The sequence below is a fragment of the Macaca thibetana genome, chromosome 6 (assembly GCF_024542745.1).
Source record: "Macaca thibetana thibetana isolate TM-01 chromosome 6, ASM2454274v1, whole genome shotgun sequence".
NCBI classification, from domain to species: Eukaryota; Metazoa; Chordata; class Mammalia; order Primates; family Cercopithecidae; genus Macaca; species Macaca thibetana.
Genome location: NC_065583.1, coordinates 102,449,675 through 102,473,263, shown reverse-complemented (window position 1 = coordinate 102,473,263; position 23,589 = coordinate 102,449,675). Strand labels below are relative to the sequence as shown.

The 23,589-nt window shown below is 39.2% G+C and overlaps 1 protein-coding gene across 4 annotated transcripts in view; it reads right to left on the bottom strand.

The window, feature by feature from the left end:
- The window catches only part of DMGDH (dimethylglycine dehydrogenase), a 70,824-nt gene that overhangs the window by 39,800 nt on the left and 7,435 nt on the right, over positions 1-23,589 (bottom strand). For all 4 annotated transcript variants that reach the window (XM_050795665.1, XM_050795662.1, XM_050795664.1 and 1 more), the window contains exons 3-7: positions 17,140-17,238; positions 15,495-15,659; positions 12,656-12,860; positions 5,740-5,988; positions 3,698-3,896 (exon numbers count right to left, since the gene is read on the bottom strand). In XM_050795665.1, the coding sequence (XP_050651622.1) occupies positions 3,698-3,896; positions 5,740-5,988; positions 12,656-12,860; positions 15,495-15,659; positions 17,140-17,238 (917 nt within the window). The remainder of the gene's footprint in view (positions 1-3,697; positions 3,897-5,739; positions 5,989-12,655; positions 12,861-15,494; positions 15,660-17,139; positions 17,239-23,589) is intronic.

Genomic DNA, 23,589 nt, shown 5'->3' with positions numbered 1-23,589 from the left:
CAAACAGATATGATTTCTAGGTTATAAGTAACTTGTTCTAGAGGAAGCAATTTTCTACTTTCCTTAGCAATTAGTTAATAGGTGTTCCATATGAGATCAGTGATTCTATCTGCTCAGAACATGCCTTACAGTCAATGATCTTCAATTTCTATTATTTAATACTAAAATTCAATTGGAATATCAAAGAGAATAAAATACTTAGGAATAAATTTAACAAAAGACGTGCAAAACTTTTACTCTGAAAACTACAAAACATTGTTTAAAGAAATTTTAAAGGACCTAAGTAAATGGAAAGACATTTCATGTTCATGGATCAGAATACTTAACATTGTTCAGATCTCAATAGTCCCCAAATTGATGTACAGATTCAATGCAATCTCTATCAAAATCTCAGCTGGCTTCTTTGCATAAATTGACAAACTGGTCCTAAAATTTTTGGGACTTCCAGCCAAAACAATCTTGAAAAAGAACAAAGTTGGAGGATTCACACTTCCTGATTTCAGAAATTACTACAAAGCTAGTAACTTCTAGTAACAGTAATTAAGAGAGGGTCAGCTGGGTGTGGTGGCTGATGCCTGAAATCCCAGCACTTTGCGGGGCCGAGGTGGGTGGATCACTTGAGGTCAGGAGTTTGAGACCAGCCTGGCCAGCATGGCAAAACCCCATCTCTACTAAAAATACAAAAATTAGCCATGTATGGTAGTACGTGCTTGTAATCCCAGCTATTTGGGAGGCTGAACCAGGAGAATTGCTTGAATCTGGGAGGTAGAGGTTGCAGTGAGACAAGATTGTGCCATTACCTGGGCAGCAGAGCGAGACTCCGTCTCAAAAATAAATAAATAAATAAATAAATAAATAAATAAATAAATAAAAGACAGTGTAGTAGTCACATAAAAATAGACACAGATGAAGGAGCAGAATTGAGAATCTAGAAATCAACCCATACATCTATGGTCAATTTATTCTTTATACAGATGCTGTGGTATAATAAAAATTAAATATTTGGTCTTTGTCCCCAGTTCCTGACACAGGGTTCATAAAACATTTGAGATTTACTCTTTTTTGAATGTTAATGAGATAGGTCTTGTGGAGAGAGGACAGCAGCCCTAGGTAGCTTCAGGTTGGGGGCTGGTTGCGAGAAAACCACGTGATTAGAGATTTAGAACTTTCAGTCTCACTCCGTACTCCAACCTCCAGGGAGTGGAGAAGGGATATTGAGTTCAGTCACCAATAATAGTTTAATCAATCATGCCTACATAATGAAACCACCATAAAGACCTAGACATGGGGTTCAGAGAGCTTCTGGGTTGGTGAACACAGTGATGGGCTAGGAAGGTGCCTGGAAAGGGCCTGGGGGCACTGCACCACCCACCTCTAACCCCTCACATTTTGCTCTATGTATCTCTTCCGTTTGGCTACTCCTGAGCTGTATCCTTTATAATAAAAGAGTAAACATAAGTATTTTCCTGAGTTCTGTGATTGGTTCCAGAAAAGTATCAAATCTGAGGAGAGGGTTGTGGGAACACCCAGTTGGTCAGAAGTATGGGTGTCTCCCACGACTTGAGACTGGTGTCTGAAGTGAGAGCGGTCTTGTGGAACAGATCCTGTAACCTGTGGGGTCTATGTTAATTCCAGGAGTTGGTGTCAGAATTGAATGGAATTGTTGGACACCCAGTTAGTACTGGAGAATTGGAGAACTGGTTGTTGGTGTTGGAAAGTACCGCACGTTTGGTATGAGAAAAGGAATCAGAAAAAAGACATTACAGATGCCAGCGTAATTCAATGAGGACAGAATAGTCTTTTCAATGAATAGTTCTGGGACAACTGGCTATACATATGAAAAGACTGAAGTTGGACACCTACCTCATGTCATATACAAGAATTAACTCAAAACTGATCACAGACCTAAATGCAAAAGCTAAAACTATAAAACTCTTAGAAGAAAACATAGGTTTAAATCTTCACGAACTTGGATTAGACAATGGTTACTTGTATATGACACCAAAAGTACATGTGAACCAAGAAAAAATACGTATTCTAGACTTCATCAAAATTAAAAACTTTTGTATTTCATTGGACACCATCAAGAAAGTAAAAAAACAACCCACAGAATGGGAGAAAAGTTCTGCAAATCATGTACCTGATAAGGTTCTTGTATCTAGAATATATAAAGAACTTCCACAACGAAACAATAAAAAGACAAATTAACCAATTATGAAAATGGCAAAGGATATGAATAGACATTTCTCCAAAGAAGATATATGAGTAATGTGCAGGAGAAGCACTCCTACTTCCACATGCCTGCATATGGACTCTATAAGTGATTATATAAGCCCTCAATTACATTATAACTCCCCATCCCAAATCTCCATCTGACTTTCTCCCTCTGGATGTCCCATGTGCCTAAATTAACACTTCAAGCTCAACCCATCAAAAATGGAACTCATTATTTTCTTGGCTCTCTCTCCATGGCTCTAACATATAGACGGTGGTCAAGTTAGAAAAGTTGCCATCATTTGCCATTTTTCCCTTTCCCTTCAATATCTTATGGAATGATCACCAAATTTAGATAATTTTATCTCCCATCTCTCAGTCTTCACTGCTGCTACCTTAGTGGAGACCCCAGCCTCTCTACTGGATCAGCAGAGCTGTGCCTCAGGCAACCTTCCAGCTCTGGTCAGACCTCACTGCCTTGTTGTCAGCTGTGTTCCAATGCCTAGCCCTAGGCCTGGCACAGAGCTAGCAGTTATTAAATATTAGTTGAATAAATGGCCAAATAAAATGGGGAAGAAAAATAGAATATTAGAAGCTGTGATATGATAGTTGAGTGGGCTTGACATCAATATTCACCAAATTAATGGAACAAATATCAGAAATGAAACATCAAAGAGGCAATGGAGTCATAAATGGGAAGAAACCTGAGGAATTATAAAGAAACAAATCATGTTGGACAAACATGAATTATGGTGAAAAATGCAGCAGATATATTATACATTTGATATTTTGAATTATCTTTGTCACATTGTGTTATGAAAACATCCTTGTAAAACTGGAGCAAATTGACTATCTGAAGATACACAGCATAAAATGAGACACAATTAATGGAAATGGCAGGAAATATGCAAAGAGAAAGCTCCAGGAGGCCGGGCATGGTGGCTCATGCCTGTAATCCCAGCACTTTGGGAGACTGAGGCAGGCAGATCGCCTGAGGTCAGGAGTTCGAGACCAGCCTGGGCAACATGGTGAAACCCTGTCTCTACTAAAAAAATGCAAAAAGTTAGCAGGCGTGATGCTGGATGCCTGTAATCCCAGCTACTGAGGAGGCTGAGGCAGGAGAATTGCTTGAACCTGGGAAGCAGAAGTCGCAGTGAGCCAAGATCACACCACTGTACTCCAACCTGGACAATGAGAGAAAAACTCCATCTCAAAAAAAAAAGAGAAAGCTCCAGGAAATCATTGCCCTTCTGTGTTCCAGGAAATAATTGCCCTTCTTTAAAACATATACAAGTGATTGAACCAGTAGTTTTTATTCATTGTATGAATCCTTGGTCATGAAAGGGAAAAAACTCTCTGGGTCTCTCTCTGTTTCTCTCTCTCAGCCTCCCACATTTCCCTTTCGCATCCTGAGAATATGGAACTAGATTTAGCTAAAATAAGTGATTCTACAATAAATGTTGAATTACATGAAGATACTTACCCAAAGCCTATAGCCACCCAGTAGTTTCTGACTCCCTGATGGGGCCCCACCATAGGCAGAATGTCAGGAGAATACGTGATAGGACCATTGACGACATTGATGATGTCAGCCTTTTTCAAGACAGGAACCATTTCCATGGCAGCTTCAATGTGTTCCATGATTCGATCTAGATCAGACTCAAAGAGTTCCTTTCCAAAACCTAGAAAGATTTGCCCTTTGTGGTCAGGATGCCATAGCTGAGCTGACAAGTCCTGTAAAGTGATTTAAGCCTCTGACATGGCCTACATTTTAAAATGGCCTGTTGGGAAAGTACTGCCATATTTTGTTAAAGTCTAAACTTGATATTCACTATCAACAGATGAGTATCCATTTATATTACTGAAAACAATGTTATTGTTCTTGAAACAAAATCATAAAAGTTAACCTTTAATTAATAGAAAATTTAAATGTATGAATAATATAGTTTCTGATATTTAATCCAATCACAGTTTTTTTTTTTAAACATGACTTGGCTTGTCAAGAGAGATCGTTATGCTTCAATTAACCATAAGAACTTATTTTATCCCCCGAGATGAGGGCAAATGGGAGTTTACAGAGTCATGGTAGAATACTGGAAAAAGTGGAACACTGCTCCAGGATCTAAGATGATAGATTTTAGACCTCTTTTAACTCTCCTTTCAGCAGGGAAGGAATGGCCTGGAGGCCTCCTTCCTCCAGCCTGCCCCCACACACATCCAAGGGCTAGAGTTCTGAAAAGAGGCAGGGTCTTGAAGCACAATCCTCCTCTTGTCCTAAAAGTCACTGTGATTACAGGCAGGGCCACAGATGAGCTTCTAAAAGAATGTCTCCACCAACACTGGTGATTTTTCCACATAGCAGCCAGCCAGCTTCTTGCCCTTCCTGGGGACTGCAGGTAGGGTCAGCCTCATGGAGGCCTGCACACCATCAGGGTTAACTAGCACACATGGGTACCCATGCTCACCAACAGCTAACAATGCAGCTCTCCCTCCAAACGGCATTATTTAATTATTTGTTCAAGATTTATTTGAAGGAGAAGCTGCCAGCATGAGGGAACAGCAGAGAGGGAGGCTTTTAGTGGTGTTTCAACCCTCCCTGTGGGATCGGGAGCAATTCCGCTCACGCCCAAATGTGCAGAGCCCATTCAGCACAACCAAAGCCCTGAAACCAGCTGGCCTAACTTCTGTGAAAGGCAGTTTAGTGATCATTTGCTATTATTTGGGCCTACGCTTTGAGGAGTAGAATGGAGGGATTCATTTCCTATCTCAAGAAGCTTATCAAAGTATAATTTTAGGAAGTACCATTTCCTACATTTCTTTATATTCCCTGTAATATTTCAGTCCCCAGTGATTTTGTAGCTCTTTTTATAGATTAAAACCTGAGATACCTCCTTAGATGACCCAATCTTCAATCTGGCTCTGTGGAAGTATTTCATGAAAAGCAAAAACAGACCCATCTCCCTTAAAGAACTTGAAAGAGAAACTGTAGTATCCCCTGCTTTGGCATAGAGGCACAAACCTTTTCCATATCCATTTATGTAGCATGGGAAGTACTCTGTTTACAGTACCAAAAACCCTGCTCTGTTATAGACTCTCAGGTTTTCATTCTTAGTAGGATGGATATCTGGCCTCTGATATCAGTTGTGTTTCCAGCTGTAAAAGCACAATAGCAACTATATTCAAATCTTGAAAGTAGACCAAGCTGGCAGTGGATTAAGGAAAAAAATGGGGAGGCAGGAGGTTGTGTGGGCAGGTAAAAATGTATCTGGAACCTTTCAAAGCAACTAGAAATGTTTCTTCAGCTTCTCTAACATCAGCTACATCTTTCTTCCCCCCGACTCCCTGCTGTGATTGTTCAAAGGGATATGAGAACAGAGCCCACCTCAAACCCATCACCTCCAATGTCCCAGGTATCTGAATTAGTCTAGAATTATGCTGTTGTCTTATTCTACAGCCATCCCCCAGTCATGGAGAGGATGAACCATTCGTGTCTGACCAGCACACACTTTTATTTGCTAAACTCACCTGGAGGAACTCCATTGGTGACCCAGGAGTCCTGAACTTTCATTTTCTCCTGACTTTCATATGGACCAAACAAAAGCCCATCCCTTTCCTGTCGGAGATAGTATGATCCTTCCAGGTCACGGAGCACAGGGAGTTCTCGTTTCAAAGCTTTCACTTCAGGTATAGTCGATGTAACAACATATTGATGTTGAACCGGAATGAGAGGATGTTCTAGTCCAATCATTTTACCTACTTCACGAGCCCAAAATCCTTAAACAAAAAAATCATTTAAAAGTGTCAGCACATATATAAATACACAACTGACACTCACATAACAATTTATATTAGAATAAAATGTTTAAAAGGCTTAAGTACTCATGGCAAAGTCTAATAAATGTCATAACCATCTTTAAACTTTTTGTCATTGCAAAACTGAATGGGGAAAGAGAAGACAATACTTTGCATTGCCCAGAGATTCGAAGATATCTAGGAAGATATCTAGGGGAACTCCATTCCTGAAAATGTTGTTACCCACAAGCAAAGGTAGGCAGGAAAAAAATTAAAAAAAAATTTATTTGAAAGAAAAAACAAACAACCCAAATATACAACATGTACAAATGTCAGTAAGAAGCACTGTTACAGACTGCCCCTATTTGTGGACAGGGACAGTCAGGAAAAGGAAGAGGCCCCCATGTTGCTGTGACCAACCTAATACATAATGATATACCTAAGAAAGCCCTACAAGCCAACTCTTCTATCCTCTAAGCCCTATTCTCCCCAAATTGTTGATGCCTAAAATTCCAAAAATACAAGATTGTTCTGTTAAGTTAAAATTTGAAAATGGTGCATACTTTGGGAGAGAAACCACATTAAGTTTTATCTGTTGTTTTAAAAGTTTAGTTTGAATAAGTTTGTAAGATCCTTTATTGTAAAGGCACAAAAGCACCAGAAGTCAAAACTAGGTAGAAAGAGAAGCCACAAGAAAGGGGAGATTGGTCTCATAAGTAGGCCGGGAGTTCCCTAGACAAATGTTTCCCACTTCACTGTTAGCACAAAGATTGCCTTATTTGTGGAGGTGAACGTTACTTTTTTCATTTGCAAAAGATAGAACTGGATAATCTGTGGCTGAAAGGACCGTGGATTATTTCCCATGCTGACCCTTCAGTACACAGATGTAGGAGCTAAAGGCTAGTAGGGTAAGACATGCCCAAGGCCACACTGGACATCCTGTAATCATCACATCTTATTGGTTTTTCTTGCTGCAGACTTTATTTTTAAAATCCAAGGCACCTTCACTGTATAAAGGGATTTTATAATCTAAAATAATAAAAATGCTTATTATTTGGCAAGGATATGGTGTTGACTGACCATCATTAGATGATCTGGGGGCAGGGAGTTCTATTTGCTTGTTTGTTTCATAATAATTTTGAGTGATCATTGAAATGATTACATGATCCTATTTATTTCTTTAGGGGTTGCACAATAAGTTTTTAACCATTACTGTCTCTGCTGTTTTTCTGAATCTAATAAGGAGTCCTGAAGTCTCTATCATTATGAGGTTCCAAGCTAGACAGAGAATCATCAATTATGAATCAGTCTGGGAACCTAGATTATGTACGTGTGTGTGTAAATTTATTTCCTTGTAACCATCTAAACCGTTCCTTTGCATTCTATTGTTTTGTTTGTTGCAATGGCTAAGTTGGTCACACTTGTATAATAAATCCAGAAATGGGTACCCATTTGCAAGCCAGAAATCTAACTGTGGGCATCGGAGCTATTTGCCAGTGTTGTTTTGTTTTGTTTTTTGAGACAGAGTCTCGCTCTGTTGTATAGGCTGGAGTGAAGTGGCACGATCTTGGCTTACTACAACCTCTGCCTCCTGGGTTCAAGCCATTCTCCTGCCTCAGACTCCTGAGTAACTGGGATTACAGGCCTCCGCCACCACGCCTGACTAATTTTTGTATTTTTAGTAGAGATGGGATTTCACCATTTTGACCAGGCTGATCTCGAACTCCTGACCTCAGGTAATCCACTGCCTCCAGCTCCCAAAGTGCTGGGATCATAGGTGTGAGCCACCACACCTGGCCTGTTTTGTTTTGTTTTTGAGACATGGTCTCACTCTGTCGTCCAGGCTGCAATGGAGGGCAGTGGTGCAACCATAACTCACTGCAGCCTCGACTTCCCAGGCTCAGGTGATCCTCTCATCTCAGCCTCCTGAGTAGATGGGACTATAGGCACATATCACCACGCCTGGCTAATTTTGTACCTTTTATGGAGACAGGGTTTTGCCATGTTGCCCAGGCTGGTCTTGAACTCCTGGGCTCAAGCAACCTGCCCAACTCAGTCTCCCCAAGTACAGGCGTGTTGGTCTTTCAGTAATTTTGAGACTTACTCTTGCTAGTAGGAAGATGTGAATTACCAATGTCTGGACTGTGTACGAAAATATAGCAAAGCCACATATTCTAGTTATGTACACTAGAATAATTTTTGAATATACAAAAATCAAAATATTTAGCCTAGCAATTCAAACTGCTACAATATCCTCGATATATTTGTTTCAATTAAAAACATAAATTGAAAAAAATAAATTCTGTCCTATTCAAACATATTTATGAATTTCTGAGTCCAATTGCTTGCTTATTAATGCACTTCATCATTAATATAAACTGGAAATGTATGCAGAAGTATCATATCACTATATTACTTCAAATCCCATAGCAAGCTGTTTTACCCATAGACATCTATGGGGCTGGTGTCTTTAGCATTCTCTTCTTCCATACATCAATCAAATTAACCTAAATCTAGCTCGAGTTACACTTCAACTCCTGCCTGATCACCCACCCACTAAGTCCAAGGGAAGAGAGACAAGTGTGGAAGATTCATTCTAAAATCTACCATTATCACCTGAAAAACAACTGAAGAGAAGAGTCAATTAAAAATGACTACTGGAAATGGCTTCCAGTTTTTAAAAATGCAGTAATTAATAAAAATGAGGTTAAAATGCAGGCTGAAGGTTCACGGACAATTTACACCTACTAGATGGTTTATATGATGACAATGATGGCCTCATGCTTTGATGCAGAGTATCAGACACAATTAAGCAAGTCTTTTTGGCTGAACACTGAGCTTCATGTGAGCACAACCCAATCACATTTCTGATTTGCCATGTTAGGAAAACTCAAGTAAATTTTACAAAGTTATCTCAGATTTAATAAGTCAATTGGAAATGAGATCAAGAGAAACGTTCAACACCATGTGGAGAAAAAGCCTGCATCATAATAACTAGTACCCGCCCGCGTCCCTGAGCTGCACCTGAGGGAAAGGGTAGAGTGAAGCCAATTTGGAAAGCTTCAGTAACTAAAGGCAAGTTAGACTACTGCCCATCAAGAGGTCGGAAGCATCAGAAACTTCCCCAGTTCTGCTAGCTCAGAATACAGTCATTATATTCTCTCTCCTGTAGAAACACCTACACAATAGTGTTTCTTTAAAGATTTTCTTGCAGATCATCTGGTACAGACAGTATAGTACCTGGAGTAGTTATTTAAAATGCAGCTTCTGAGAACCTACCCAGACCACCTGAATTAGAATCTTTTTGAAGCTTGGGAAACTTCCCGAGGTGATTCTTATGCACACTAGCTTGATAACCAAGCTCTTTGGGAAGTCAACTTACCAGCAGAATCAGTGCTGGATTCTGCACCCACTCTGCTAGTAAATTGGAAAAGAAAGCAGTTGAGCAGTCTTAAATCTGGTACCAAGAAGCTATCATAACCTGATGCTAGTGTCTCCCAGACTAGGGCATGGAATATGAAGGAAATAATTGCAATGATCATAATAATTACCTAATTTTTTTACTGCTTTCTACCTGGTGAGCCCTGTGCTGGGTACTTTACATTATTAGCTTATTTACGACCCATAATAACTTTTCAAGATGGGAGATATTATCCCCATTTTACACATAAGTAACTTACCCAGGTCACTCAGTTGGCAATGTGTATGTCTCTGGGCCACAGAGCACCACTGCCATGGACAATGCCAGAAACACATCAGCTGACAAATTTTTACTCTTAGACTTTTCTTTTTATGGATACCCTGCAGACCCAGCAGCCTTTACATCTTTTTCACTTTGGTTGTATTTCTAAGTCCATATCCTGGTTCCTTTAATCAGATTTCAGTGCTGGTCTGAGGGCCTTGCCCGAATTTGGGAGATACCCTGGTCACACTGAGAAACTGTGGGAAACATTCCACCAGCCACACACTCTCCACTCATTTTATTATAGCATGATGCCTACTGCAGATGGTTGCTTTTATTCATAAAATTGATCTTTGTTAGCTTCAGTTCTAGAAGGGAGCATATGCAAACTTTTGTTCCCAATTACTGAGGCTTACCCTTTGGGGGATCTTCTATGCTTTAAATGAAGATTTTTTGAAAACAGACTTACAGATAATTAAACACACACACACACATACACACCCCTCCACACCTCCTGTGGACTGCTAATATGTAATCAGTTAGATTTTCTTGGTAACTTTTACCCAGTGGAAGAAAAGAGATGGAAGAGAAAAAGAAAAAATAAAAAAAAAGATTAGGGAGCAGAGGTCTGATCTGAATGAGATAAAGAATTGAGATAAGTTACTTCCCACAAGTTTCAGCAAGGAGCTGCCTGGAGTTACTAGGAAAAGGGAGTGGAAATGGCTAGGCAAAAAGCACAAGAACAAAGGAAAAAGGGAGACATTACCACTCCATGCAGGGCCACTCTGTCCTAATTCCAGGGACTTGTTTTCCAGGCCAGCATGAGACAGCTGTTCTCAAGGACCTCCTTTCCCTGCCCTCCTGTACCCCATCACCCCACAAGATTTCACAGCTGCAGAGAAAGCTTCATCTGGTAACTAGTGTTAAGGGTTTAGGTCAGATCTCTTTGGAGATCATTCGGTCTTCCTCTTCAGTGATTCCTTATTTGTTACAGTATGTGGTTTAGAAAAAAAAATGTATTACAATGACAACTCATTATGTTTGTATGTTGATCCATTTTAGGAAAACAATGGATGTGTTAAATTAAGGTCTTCTATGTTATTTCTCAAAATGTCAATCAGGAATGTATGATTGCCTAAAGTACTGTGTTGAGAAAAATGGTGGGGCTTTGTCCAAACACATCTGAAATGAGTGCAGTGATGATTAGCAATGTCTGCCACAGGTGCTGGATGTGGAAGTCTCAGTATGTTACTTTAGTATTTGCTATCATGATGAAAACAGTCAAATGTTTTTAGGGCCTGAATTCATGAGACTATAGAAAAAGTTGCAAAATTACAAAGAATCCTTGCTACTTAGAAAAAAGTCTGAATTATTTCATCGCCTTAAGTTTTCTGACAGAATTTAGACCAGAGATTCCTAACGACATTAAGAGAGTATAGTGTCAGACTGGAGGGAAAGTGAGGCTCAAAAACAATGCAATGTTGTATTGTACCACTGCTCTTACTTTTTAGGCAAATTATTTAATATTATTGCAAATTTCAAATTATATTAAGAAAGCATGATATTTTATTGCTTTTCAAATAGGAGGCATGGTAAGAGAATTCGGAAATAACTAATTTAGACTTAAATATTGAAGACGTGACTTTGTCTCTAGGACCACCAAAAATGCTTTGTTAAAAGTAGTATCAATTGGCTGGACACTGTGGCTCACTCCTGTAATCCCAGAACTTTTGGAGGCCGAGGCAGGTGAATCACCTGAGGTCAGGAGTTTGAGACCAGCCTGGGCAACATGGTGAAACCCCGCCTCTACTAAAAATACAAAAATTAGCATGGTGGCAGGTGCCTGTAATCCCTGCCACTCAGGAGGCTGAGACAGGAGAATCGCTTGAAACCGGGAGGTGGAGGTTGCAGTGAGCCGAGATTGTACCGTTGCACTCCAGCCTGGGGCACAAGAGCAAAACTTCGTCTCAAAAAAATATATATATAATACATATATGTATATCAAAAGTTACAATACAGAGAAAAGAATCATAAGGGTATGGGTTCTGGCTTGTCCTCATGGGATATCATTTGATCAGATAAATAATAAAGATTATTTGCATTCTCAAAGAAAATCAGTCACTGCCTCATGCTTATTTTAAGTTTTAAAGTAAACATTATAAACCATAGGAAAATATAAACTATTATCCCAGTTTAGACTGCACAAGCATTTTCACTGTAATTTATTTTGCATGTGTGATAGTTGAAAATGACTTGACATGCAATCCACCTATTCGAAAGTGTATTAACTCAAGAATCAAAAGGCCAGATCCCAGTCCTGGCTCTGACATAACGATCAGTGGCCACTTGGCCAAGTAACATGACCCTTTTGGACCTTGCCTCTGCAAATGAAAATAAGTGTGTTGTTGGATTATCCCAAATATCCCTTTTGGCTTCACTACTCTGAGTCCAAACTGTAACAGAACAACCAAAAGAGAAGATTATGAAATACGTTTAATTATGTTCTAGAAGGAAAAGGGTTTAAAAACTTTTTCAACTAGAGTCAAAAGTCATCAGAAATGGGTAAGAGAGAACCCAAATGAGCAAATCTGCCCTAAAAAGCAAACTGGACACAAAAATGATGCTTATGAACTTCAACACTAGAATTTGGTTATTCATATACAGAAACAGTGAACACAGGAAGGAAAAAGCAGCATAATTTGGAAAAACACAATCTGGAGCAAAATAAAATGCAGAATGGAGGAAATAAGCAACTTTTTATGGATAACCAAGGACAGAGTGTTAGCGCATCCACCAAGAGCAAAGTGATGGAGGGAGGGCTTTGTCACTTAGAAACAGACAAAATGTTTAATTTGGGAGCATCACAGTGCTTCATGACAACATCCATAGTATGCAACATTATGGCTAAATATCTTCTTTCTTTGGCACTTAAAAAAACAGAAATTTCAAAAAAAACGATATGCTTACCTGCAGCATTCACAATTCTATTTGCTCTCATAGACCCCTGTGGTGTTTCAACGTCCCATGTTCCATCTGACCTGGCTTTCAGAGAAGTTACTGGTGCAGGATATTTTAAAAGGGCACCATATTTCCTAGCCCCAGAAGCCAGGGCCATAGTTAGAGAATAAGGATCAATGTGACCATCTCCAGGATTATACAATCCAGCTAAAACCTAAATCAATCATAGCAGAGTCAATATACAAACAAATATATACTTATTACTCAGTAAAAAATATATCCTGCTAGCAAATGTTTAGTAAAACTGGACATTAAAATTGTTTCTTGATCTGGAAAATAACTGGGTCCCTGAAGACTTCATGAAAAAGCCACCATTCAAGTCCTGGACTGCTGAAAAGAAAGAGAAATAAAGCTCTTTCTTGTTTACACCTTATTTTGGTTTCTGACATTTGAAGCCAAATCTAATTCCAATTGATATATCAATTATAATTTATATTTAATTGTTTAATACTGTTAATAAATTACATGTTAAATAATATATCTGGTGTCAGGAAATTTATGTTCGATTCAATAATTCAGCAATTAATTACTGAATATCTACTTTGTTTTAGGCCTTCAGACAAGGTACTGTGGGGAGAACAAAGAAGAATGAAACTCAGATGGAATAGGTTCATAGAATGATCAGTGAAATATTAAATATAGGTCTCATCTATTTAACAAAAATTGGCTGAGCACCAAATACAAGCAAGGAGCTTTTGTCAAATGTCTTTTCTGTATCTATTGACATAATTGTGTAGTTTGTCCTTTATTCTATTAATGTGGTATTGTTCCATTGATTAATTTTTAGATGTTAAACCAACCCTGCATTCCTGGAATACATTCCATTTAGTCATACTGTATAATCTGTTTTATATGTTGCTGAATTCAGTTTGCTAGTATTTTGTTGACGATTTTTGTATCTATGTTCAAAATGGATACCAGTCTTTCTTTTTGGGGGGATGCATTTGTCTGATTTTGTTATCAGGACAATACTGGTCTCATAGAATGAGTTGAGAGGCATTCACTTTTCTTCTATTTTGGAGGAGGTTGAGAGAGATTGGTATTAAGTCTTCTCTAAATATCTGGTAAAATTAACTAGTGAAGTCATCCAGGCCTGGGGTTTTCTTTGTGGGAAGTTTTTGATTATGAATTCAATCCTTTCATTTATTATAGGTCTTGCGCAAGGGACTTTCTATTTTAAGGGAATTCACATTTCTAAAGACTTCCAAATGTCACACAGGTGTTTTATAATGGATATGACCTCATTGTAGTGATCCCACATCCATTTGGTTTGGTACCCTCTCCCAGATGCAGAGAATACCCTTCACACATATTCCCATTGCTTAATGAATGCCTTTGAGAAAAATTCATGATAGTGAGGAGTTCCAGCAAAGCATTCAAGATTGACATATAAACAAATATAAGTATATCCTTACTGGTAGTGGAGGTAAAATTTCAATGCAGACAATGCAGTGCAACACCAATCTGCCATCACACTGGTATCACACACAATTACAGACAAGGGAGTGCCAGCAGCCTGTGAAGACTCGCAAAGGCAAACAACCCTAGTGCCCAGGTCAATGATATGAACCTTCAGAGACTGGAACCACTGCAGTGGTCACCAGCAGGGAAATAAGCATGTGTTTCCCCAACAGCCCCATCTGATACACTTGGGCAGTATGTATAATGCAAGGGAGTCAGAGAGCCTGGGTTCAAATCTCCACTCCAGCTCTTTCCAGTGAATGAGCTTGGGTTCACTATGTAAACTGTCTAAGCTAAAATTTCTTGTTTAACAATAATATATACCACATAACACAGATATAGATATAATTTTTTTATTTTTATTTTTTAAATTTTAGAGACATGCTGTCACTTCATTCCCTAGGCTGGAGTACAGTAATGTAATCATAGCTCACTATAACCTCAAACTCCTAGGCTCAAGAGATCCTCTTGCCTCAGCCTCCCAAGTAGTTAGGACTACAGATGGAGTCCTACTACCCCACAGTCAGCTAATTGTGTGTGTGTGTGTTTGTAGAAACAAGGTCTCTGTATGTTGCCTAGGCTGACCTTGAACTCCTGGCCTCAAGCAATCCCCCCACCTTGGCCTTCCCACATGCTGGGATAGAAGGAGTGAGCCATGGCATCTGGCCTGCCTCATACTATTATTGTGATGATTACATGAAATTATGCATGTAAGGACTTAGCATACTAACTGGTACATAAATATGTGCTATAGTAAGTGTCAGTCATTGTTATCATTATTCAAAAGGAATTATTACCCAGTAGGAAAAAACACTAAATTTCATGTCAAGTAGATTATCTCAGGCAAATGTGGTATAAATCTAGATCTGTACCTGGCACAGAGTCTGTAAGGAGAGTACAGCTATAAGCTAGGTGATATTTGTAAAGCAATGTACCATGGCATTTCTTAATTTGATTTTTAAAACATTTTAATACCACAGTCTTTCTAGACATTTATCATATCAGGTTATCATTCTCCCTGTGTTCTCAAACAGAAGATTTGTGTATGGAAACCCTTAGATCTGGGGAACACAATAATGGAAAGGTATTGAAAATGTTTAATCAATTGTCATAGGTGAAAAACAAGATTTATCATTACCTTTTTATATATCATTTACTGTATATAACAGCCCACCTTGTAAATTACCCAAATTCCAAAATTAATCACACGATTTTGCCACATTTAAAATGTGTATACAAAGTTTTCTGTTTTTAGTTAACTTCTTAATAACTTTTTCTAATTTTTACTTAAGTCAACAAATGGTAAAAATGCCTTTAAGATAAATACCTTATTCATGTTGAGTAAAGGGAACATCTCTTGAATTTTTTCAGGTTCAATGATATACTGTTCTGTTGCATGCCAGCCAGTCCGAGTCATTTGATATTTAAATTCATCTACCCTTACAGGGGTGGTAGCAAGTCTGATACTACCTGGCTGATGGAATCCCACCACCTGTGACAATAATTCCGATAAAAACATACAAATGAGTCATTATTTGGTACTCAAACATGGTTCTGCTCCAGTATAATAAAAATGCAACTGTACAAAAAGATTTATTATAAGCAAAAGAAATAACTATTAAAATATTTGCATCTTATTAAAAGACACTTATTCAGCAATTACCATATTTACTAAGTGCCTCTTTGGTGCCAGGCACCATTCTAAGCCCCACAGATGTCAGAGTGAACAAGAAAGGTAAAGACTCTGCCTAAGTGGCATTTACACCCCACAGTTGAAGACAGACAGCTAAATGCAAAATCATAGTAGCATGGAACGAGTATTAATGTACAGAGTGAAAAAAAACTGTATGAAAAAGGAAAGACAAAAAAATTAAGGACAGATTACATAGAATCAAAATGTTACAATGCTTAGATTGTCTGAATTGAATTAAACATTCATTTAACATTTATTAAAGTCCTTCAGTTTGCCAAGCACTCAGTTACAGAGATAAAAGATATAGCCCTTGCCCTCAAGTTACTTTTGGGAGGATCAACAAGTAAATCAATAATTACAATAGAGAGAGATTCAAGTTATAAGAGAAGAGTGCACAACTGCTCTGAGAACCAAGAGATGGGACCTCCAGCTTTGACCTGCCTAACAGGCAGGAAAAGTCAAGCAAGGCTTCTCAAAGGGGGTTACCCTGGGGAAGGTGAATGCTGAAGATGGGGCCAGGGGGAATGTTGTTTCAGAGGAAGCAGCAGAAAACAGAACAAAACACAACACAAACAAAAAGCAGTGATTTGAGAGAGCTCAGCGCATTCCAAAACTATATGTTATTGAGAGTAGCTGAAGCAGATAAGCAGAGGGAAGAGTGGCAAAAGAAACTGTTGGGACAGCAGGCAGAGGTCAGTTGACAAAGGTCATGTTCCTAAGGCCATGCTAATCCTTTGGCTTTGTCCGGTAGACTATGGGGAGCCACTGGATGGTTTAGGCAAGGGTAGTGACATGGAAAATTTGAGCAGAACTCAGTCTTAGCCTATGGATATTATTTTGCCTGCCATTTTATTTTGAGTATGAGCAAATATGAGAAGGGATAAACATGAGTGAGGAGCTTTTAATGAAGTACTGTTCAAAGGCATGCAACAATCTGGCACATTCCATTGTCAGATCCTTTGCAATGCAATTGCTGAAAGACTCTGATTTCTTAGTTTCTAGATATAGTAACTAGCTAAAGATACATTTGAAAGCTGCTTTTTATTCTTTCTTCATTTAAAAAATAAAGAATGGTTCATGACATGAATAATATACTTTGAGAAATTAAGTTGATTTTAAAGCAAACTCTAGAGGTTCTTGCCTTAAGCTCTCATCATATTTCTCTACTACATCAGGCACTTCACACAGTCATACACAATGATGCATCAAAATCCTTCAGAAATCTTACATGTTTCTGAGAGGCCGACATAACAGACAGTTTCAAGTTAAATGCCTTTACCTGCCCAGTTTCTTCTTCCAGTTTCTCATAAAGTTTGATGCTATCATAATGTATTTTCTTCAAGTTTATTCCAGGATGAAAGTAAGTTGTTAAACCTGCCTTAAAAGCAGAGAGGAAAAGAAATACCGAAAAAAATTAACATTCTCAAAATGTTGACAGTTTATGTGTTAAGCAATAATTTAATGCTGGAAAGAAATTGAGAAGCACCAGCCAGTCCTTTGGAATGAGAACACATCAGCACCAGTTTGAGCACACCAGAGCATAAGACTCATGACAGGTTTTAAGAAGCAATGTGAACTACATGAGTAAGGTGAGAGCCAGCCAACAAACATACATGTTAAGTCCCTAAAAGTTAACATGGATAGCATTGTACAGAGATTCAGAAATGGGATGATTTAGATGGAAGGTTTAGGGCTATATGCTATATAGTCCTATATATGACTATATAGAAAAGTATGTTGGGAGGCCAAGATGGGCAGATCACGAGGTCAGGAGTTTGAGACCAGCCTGGCCAACATGGTGAAACCCCATCTCTATTAAAAATACAAAAACTAGTTGTGCATGGTGACGGGCGCCTATAATCCCAGCTACTCAGGAGGCTGAGGCAGCAGAATTGCTTGAAACTAAAAGGCAGAGGTTGCAGTGAGCCAAGATCATGCCACTGCACTCCAGCCTGGGCAAAAGAGCGAAACTCCATCTCAATCAATCAATCAATCAATCAATCAATAAAAGTATTGGGGAGGCCAGGTGCGGTGGCTCACGCCTGTAATCCCAGCACTTTGGGAGGCTGAGGTGGGTGGATTACCTGAGGTCAGGAGCTCAAGACCAGCCTGGCCAACATGGAGAAACCCCATCTCTACTAAAAATACAAAAAATTAGCCAGGCATGGTGGTGCGTGCCTGCAATCCCAGCTACTTGGGAGGCTGAGGCAGGAGAATTGCTTGAACCTGGGAGGCAGAGGTTGCAGTGAGCCAAGATCACGCCATTACACTCCAGCCTGGGTGACAGAGTGAGACTCTGTCTCAAAAAACAACAACAAAAAAAGTAATGTGGGAATGGCATACAATGTGGACTCAAGCCGGAAAACCATGTGTGTGTTCCCTTACGCAGAAGGACCATGGACTAGCATAGGATCTTCTTTGACCCAGCCTCCACCCTTCCCTTAAATCAGCCCTCCTGGCCCTTTCCTGAAATTGTAAAATTTAAGAACTAGAAAATTCCTTATCACTAGAGCCTGATGAATAGGTGAATAGACTTTTGTCAAAGCTTAACCTGTTTGATGAGCACATAGGTGGTACACTGAAAATCTTTGTTGAATAAATATTGATTGATTATTCTCAGAAAAAAAAATATCTAAACATTAACTACACTAAAACCCCCTTTTCTCAAATCTGGCACATGTAATGTGGAATCCAGACAAAGAATTCTAAGCAATTATATGAAGCAGTTTCTCTCGAGTGTCTGGAGCCTCACTGGGCAGCTAATTTATTCTGGAAAGCTCATCAGAACACAATCTGTTCACAGTAAAATCTACTTATGAGTATTGATAAGGTACTTCTATGGTAGTGGTGAGCATCTGATCCTCCTGCACTCAAATACTCCATTGAAGTTTGTCAATCATCCTTTATAACCAAAATCCTGGGGCTTCCATCCAGTACTTGTTCAAGCATCTGGACATACCCATGGCTGATATATATACATATATTTTAGAAAAATCCTGGCCCAGCTTACAGGTCATCCAGTAGCACAGCTCCATGTGGAAGCAGAGAAGGGATTCCATTACAATGCATCTGTAAGCCAAGCTCTTAAACTTCATGGCCAAACATGCCCTGCTGCTTTAACATGTTGGTATCCAGTGTGCATGCAAACTTTCCTGGTTCAATAATAGAGAATCCCAGGCCTTCAGGTATCTGCTGGTGACCCCCAATTTGTCTTCAACATATGTCCTATATATATGCCCTATAGAAAACTGGCAATATATATTGTCAGTTGAGAAATCTGGTCATCACAAGCACTAGCCTAGGGTACCGATCACCATCCACTCCTCAAGATCCTCTAAGCTTCATACCTAGGTTAAGCTAGACCACTGGAAAATTATCTATCTACACGACACAATCCTCTTCTCCCTCACTCCAGAAATTTTAAGTTAATTCTCTTTCACTTGAAAAGGTCACATTGGTTCATTTTTCAAAAACTCTTACTGAAGACATTTAGCCCAATGTACTTGGTGTAGGTAACAAATTCTTTTAGAAATTCGTTGTCAAGGAAAAGTTAGTCTCCCTTACTACAACAGTATACCCAGTTCTACTAAACAATTCACACTACCCTCTTTTCCTTGCTGCTGCGATAGTCAGAAATAAGATATGGACTCAATTTTCTCACTCAGACATAAAAATTATTTAATTTTTATACCCTTTCTTTTATATATTGGCTTTTAAAATCTGTTTAAAATTTGGGGCTGCCCATATTAGTGCTTCTATTTAAATTATTTGAAAGTAACATCACACATGGTATCTTTTAATTTAAGTGCCAGACTTGAATATGAAAATGGCACAATGTTTTTCTCTTCTGTGACTTCAACAAGGACATATTAAATGAGAAGTCTGAAAGAAGGAGAAAACATTATTCTTATCACTCAGGATTTTATAGTCTGATTGAAGTTATGAAAGTTTCATACATGAAACAATTAAATCACGGGTAAATGATTGAGTCCCAGATACATAGTAGCTGTGAAACTCAGGAAAGAGAAGATGCTAGAAAGGTCACAGACGTCATAGGAAAGGAGTTTAGCTATCGTTTGGAAAAAGTGATTGCAGTTGGTGGGGAAGATAAGGAAGGGAAGAAACAGAGATGTAATCATAAATGACGAGTTGATGGGTGCAGCACAGCAACAAGGCACAAGTATACATATGTAACAAACCTGCACGTTATGCACATGTACCCTACAACTTAAAGTATAATAATAATAAATAAATTTAAAAAAAAAAAAAAAAGAATACAACTCTTTAAATAAATTAAGAATTTATAAATCTTCGTTGAGATAAATAAATAAATAAGTAGAAGGGAATGTAAAGCTCTTCCTTAGACTGACAATTAATTAGTATAAAAGGAATGATGGAGTTAGAAAATTCACCACTGGATGCTAAATAATGGATAGCATAATGGATGCTAACTAGTGCTTCCCCTATCTCTTTAACAACCCTCCTCCTCTCTCAGGAGCCTCAACTACCTCAAAAAGTCCAGTGACCGATGTCAAACCAACCTATATTCCAGTGGCTCCAAATCTTTCACTCATACATTTACACCCAGTACAAAATTTTGAACATAACCACTAAAATACGTGTGTTTCTTTCCTTACATGTGATACTAAATATCAATAGAGATCATAAACACAAAAAACAACTTAGAATAAGTGAAGTACTCAAAACACTTTTTTATTTTATATATTGTGTAGAAAAGCTTTTGCATATGAAGCTTATTAAGAACACTATAGCGAGAGCTATGTGATTAACACATGTCATTATTAGAATATCTGTGCTACATTAACATTTGTAAGACAGCAGTGTGAAGGCCTGGTTCTGGCTTTATATTATTTTGAGACTGCTTTTAACGGCTGTATAGCTGCAGAAGACACCGCTCAGTGATGCACAGACCCAAGTGAGAGAAGGGCACGACTGGCTGGGTCTCTGCATCCTGACACCCCTTCCTCTGCCTCAGTCAACACCCATATGAAGGTTTCTCTTCACATCTGACTATGACATTTCATGTTCTCGTGTCTGCCAGTTGTTACAAACTAGTTGGAAGGTATCGCACTTTTTTGTATTTTAAGTAAATAGGAACAAATCCTATTGAAACTCCTCATTTAGAAAAAATTTGAAATGGGCTAAAAATGTATTTCTCACATATATGAGAGTTTTTCTATGTGATACATATCATTTTGGGGCAGAAAACCTAATAATAATACCAACATTTCCAAACATCCCTTTTCAAAATGCTCTCTTCCCAACAGGACTATTTTGCAAAAGGCCATTATTTCTCACTTACTCAAAGCATCACTTTTTCTGTGAAGGGACAGGCTGCACTAGTTTTTTAATATATAATCTGCTATGTAGAAATGACTGGCAGCCATTTGCATTCACAACTCTTTTAGCTACTGCTAGTGGATAACCAGCAAACCTCTATGTAATACAACACTCTAAAGTTCACCCCTCTCCCTTTCATCACACATTATATTATTTAAAGCCCTGTTTCTATAAAGCTAATCCCAGCGGTGATATCCTAGAGCATGAAATCTGCACTATGTCATGGTACACGGAAGACAAGAGAAAGAATGAGGACACTCCCACCAGGAAGTGCCAACCTCTCACGTAGTCAGCCTTGAAATCATATGCAACACATCGTCCACATCAAATGTGAGGGCTATTTATAAATATCAGTAAAGCTTAACTTCTTTCTTATATTTGCAGACAAAAACAAATGGAAAGTTCTTACGTTGCCTCCTACACCCCAAATGGTTCATCCTGAATCTTGAGTCCTCAGCTCTCCAAACATCTACTTTGGTGCCATCCCGAGGGGCAGCCCCTCCTGGGGATCCCGAGCTCCAAACCTCCTTCTTACTCCATCCTCTCGTTTCCCTGCATCCACATGAAATGCTCTATACTATTAGGTGTATCATGAGCTGACAAAGCAGTCTTGTTAAAACCTTATGGTTTTGTGATTCCATTTAGAAGATTCACTTTGCAGGCTGTACTTTCCTCTCCAAGCATTTAATTCCCACACTCTTCAGTCACTTCTCTCATGGAGCACATATCATGCTTCAGGAAAACTGTCTTTATTTTTATAGCTTGCCCCTGTTAGCTGGCTCTGCAACCTTCCTTATTCTCAGATCTACTCCACAAATATATCTGTGTTAAAAATTCCTAGTATCAGCCGGGCGCGGTGGCTCACGCCTGTAATCCCAGCACTTTGGGAGGCTGAGGAGGGCAGATCATAAGGTCAAGAGATTGAGACCATCCTGGCCAACATGCTAAAACTTCGTCTCTGCTAAAAATACAAAAGTTAGCTGGGTATGGTGGTGTGCACCTGTAGTCCCAGCTACTCGGGAGGCCAAGGCAGGAGAATCTCTTGAACCTGGGAGGCAGAGGTTGCCGTGAGCTGAGATCACGCCATTGTACTCCAGCCTGGCAATAGAGCAAGACTGTCTCAAAAAAAAAAAAAAATTCTGAATATGACCAGGCTCAGTGGCTCAAGCCTATAATTCCAGCACTTCACTTTCAGAGGCTAAAGTGGGAGGATTGCTTGAGCCCAGGAGTTTGAGACCAGCCTGGACAATGTAGGGAGACCTCATCGCTACAAAAAATTTTTTAAATTAGCAAAGTGTGGTGGTGCGCACCTGTGGTCCCAGCTACAGGTGCTGATGTGGGAGCATTGCTTGAGTCCCGTAGGTTGAGACTGCATTGAGTCATGATCACACCAGTGCACTCCAGCCTGGGTGACAGAGTGAAACTCTGTCTCAAAAAAAAAAAAAAAAAAAAAACACCTAATACGTTGGATTTCTTCATACTGCTGTTCAAAGGGAGGCATCTTTGACTTGCAAAAAAACCCCTAGAATCAACTTCCTAGGACAAGTCTTTTTTATTCCATGGGGGCCAAATAACCTGGCTTCTGATGCCTGATTCCGCCTTGAACTCACACTGCGTGGATCCTCATTTTGTAAACCATAGCCTAATACCCTGTATGCAAAGCAGGATAATGCCTTTCCCCACTCACTTTGGTATCTTTGTGTTTAAGAAAAAAATATTTTGCATAGTTAACTTTTAGATTAAGGGTATGTTGCTTTTTATTTATGGGACATCTAAGAAACAAAATTTTAAGGAATCCTGTAACCTCTTCTAAAATGCAGGCCAGGCCAGGTGTGATGGCTCATGCCTGTAATTCTAAAGTCTTGGCAGGCTGAGGCTGGAGGATCATTTGAGGCCAGGAGGTCAAGACCAGCCTGGGCAACATAGTGAGACTCCCATTTCTAAAAAAAATTAAGGAAATAGCTGGGCATGGTAGTGCGCACCTATATAATCCTAGCTACTGGGGAGGATCGCTTGAGCCCAGGAGTTTGTGCTTATGGTGAGCTATGATTGCACCACTGCACTCCAGCCTGGGCAACAGAGAAAGACCCTGTCTCAAAAAATAATGATAATAATAACAGTAATAAAATCAAATGCAGGCCACATTAAATCAGTGTGTAAGTGAGCAAATAAGTCATTCAAAGATTAAAGTGTATGCCCTCAGTAACAATTCAGAAGTGGTGAGAGGGTGTAAGCCCTCCCTCAAAGGATATTTCCACTTGCCTACATTTCCCTGCCTAAATGCCCTTTCCTGAATAGCCTCATAGCCCCCTGGCTCACTGCTCCCCAGTCTCTGTTGGCAGGTCACCTCTTTGAAACATCCTCCCTA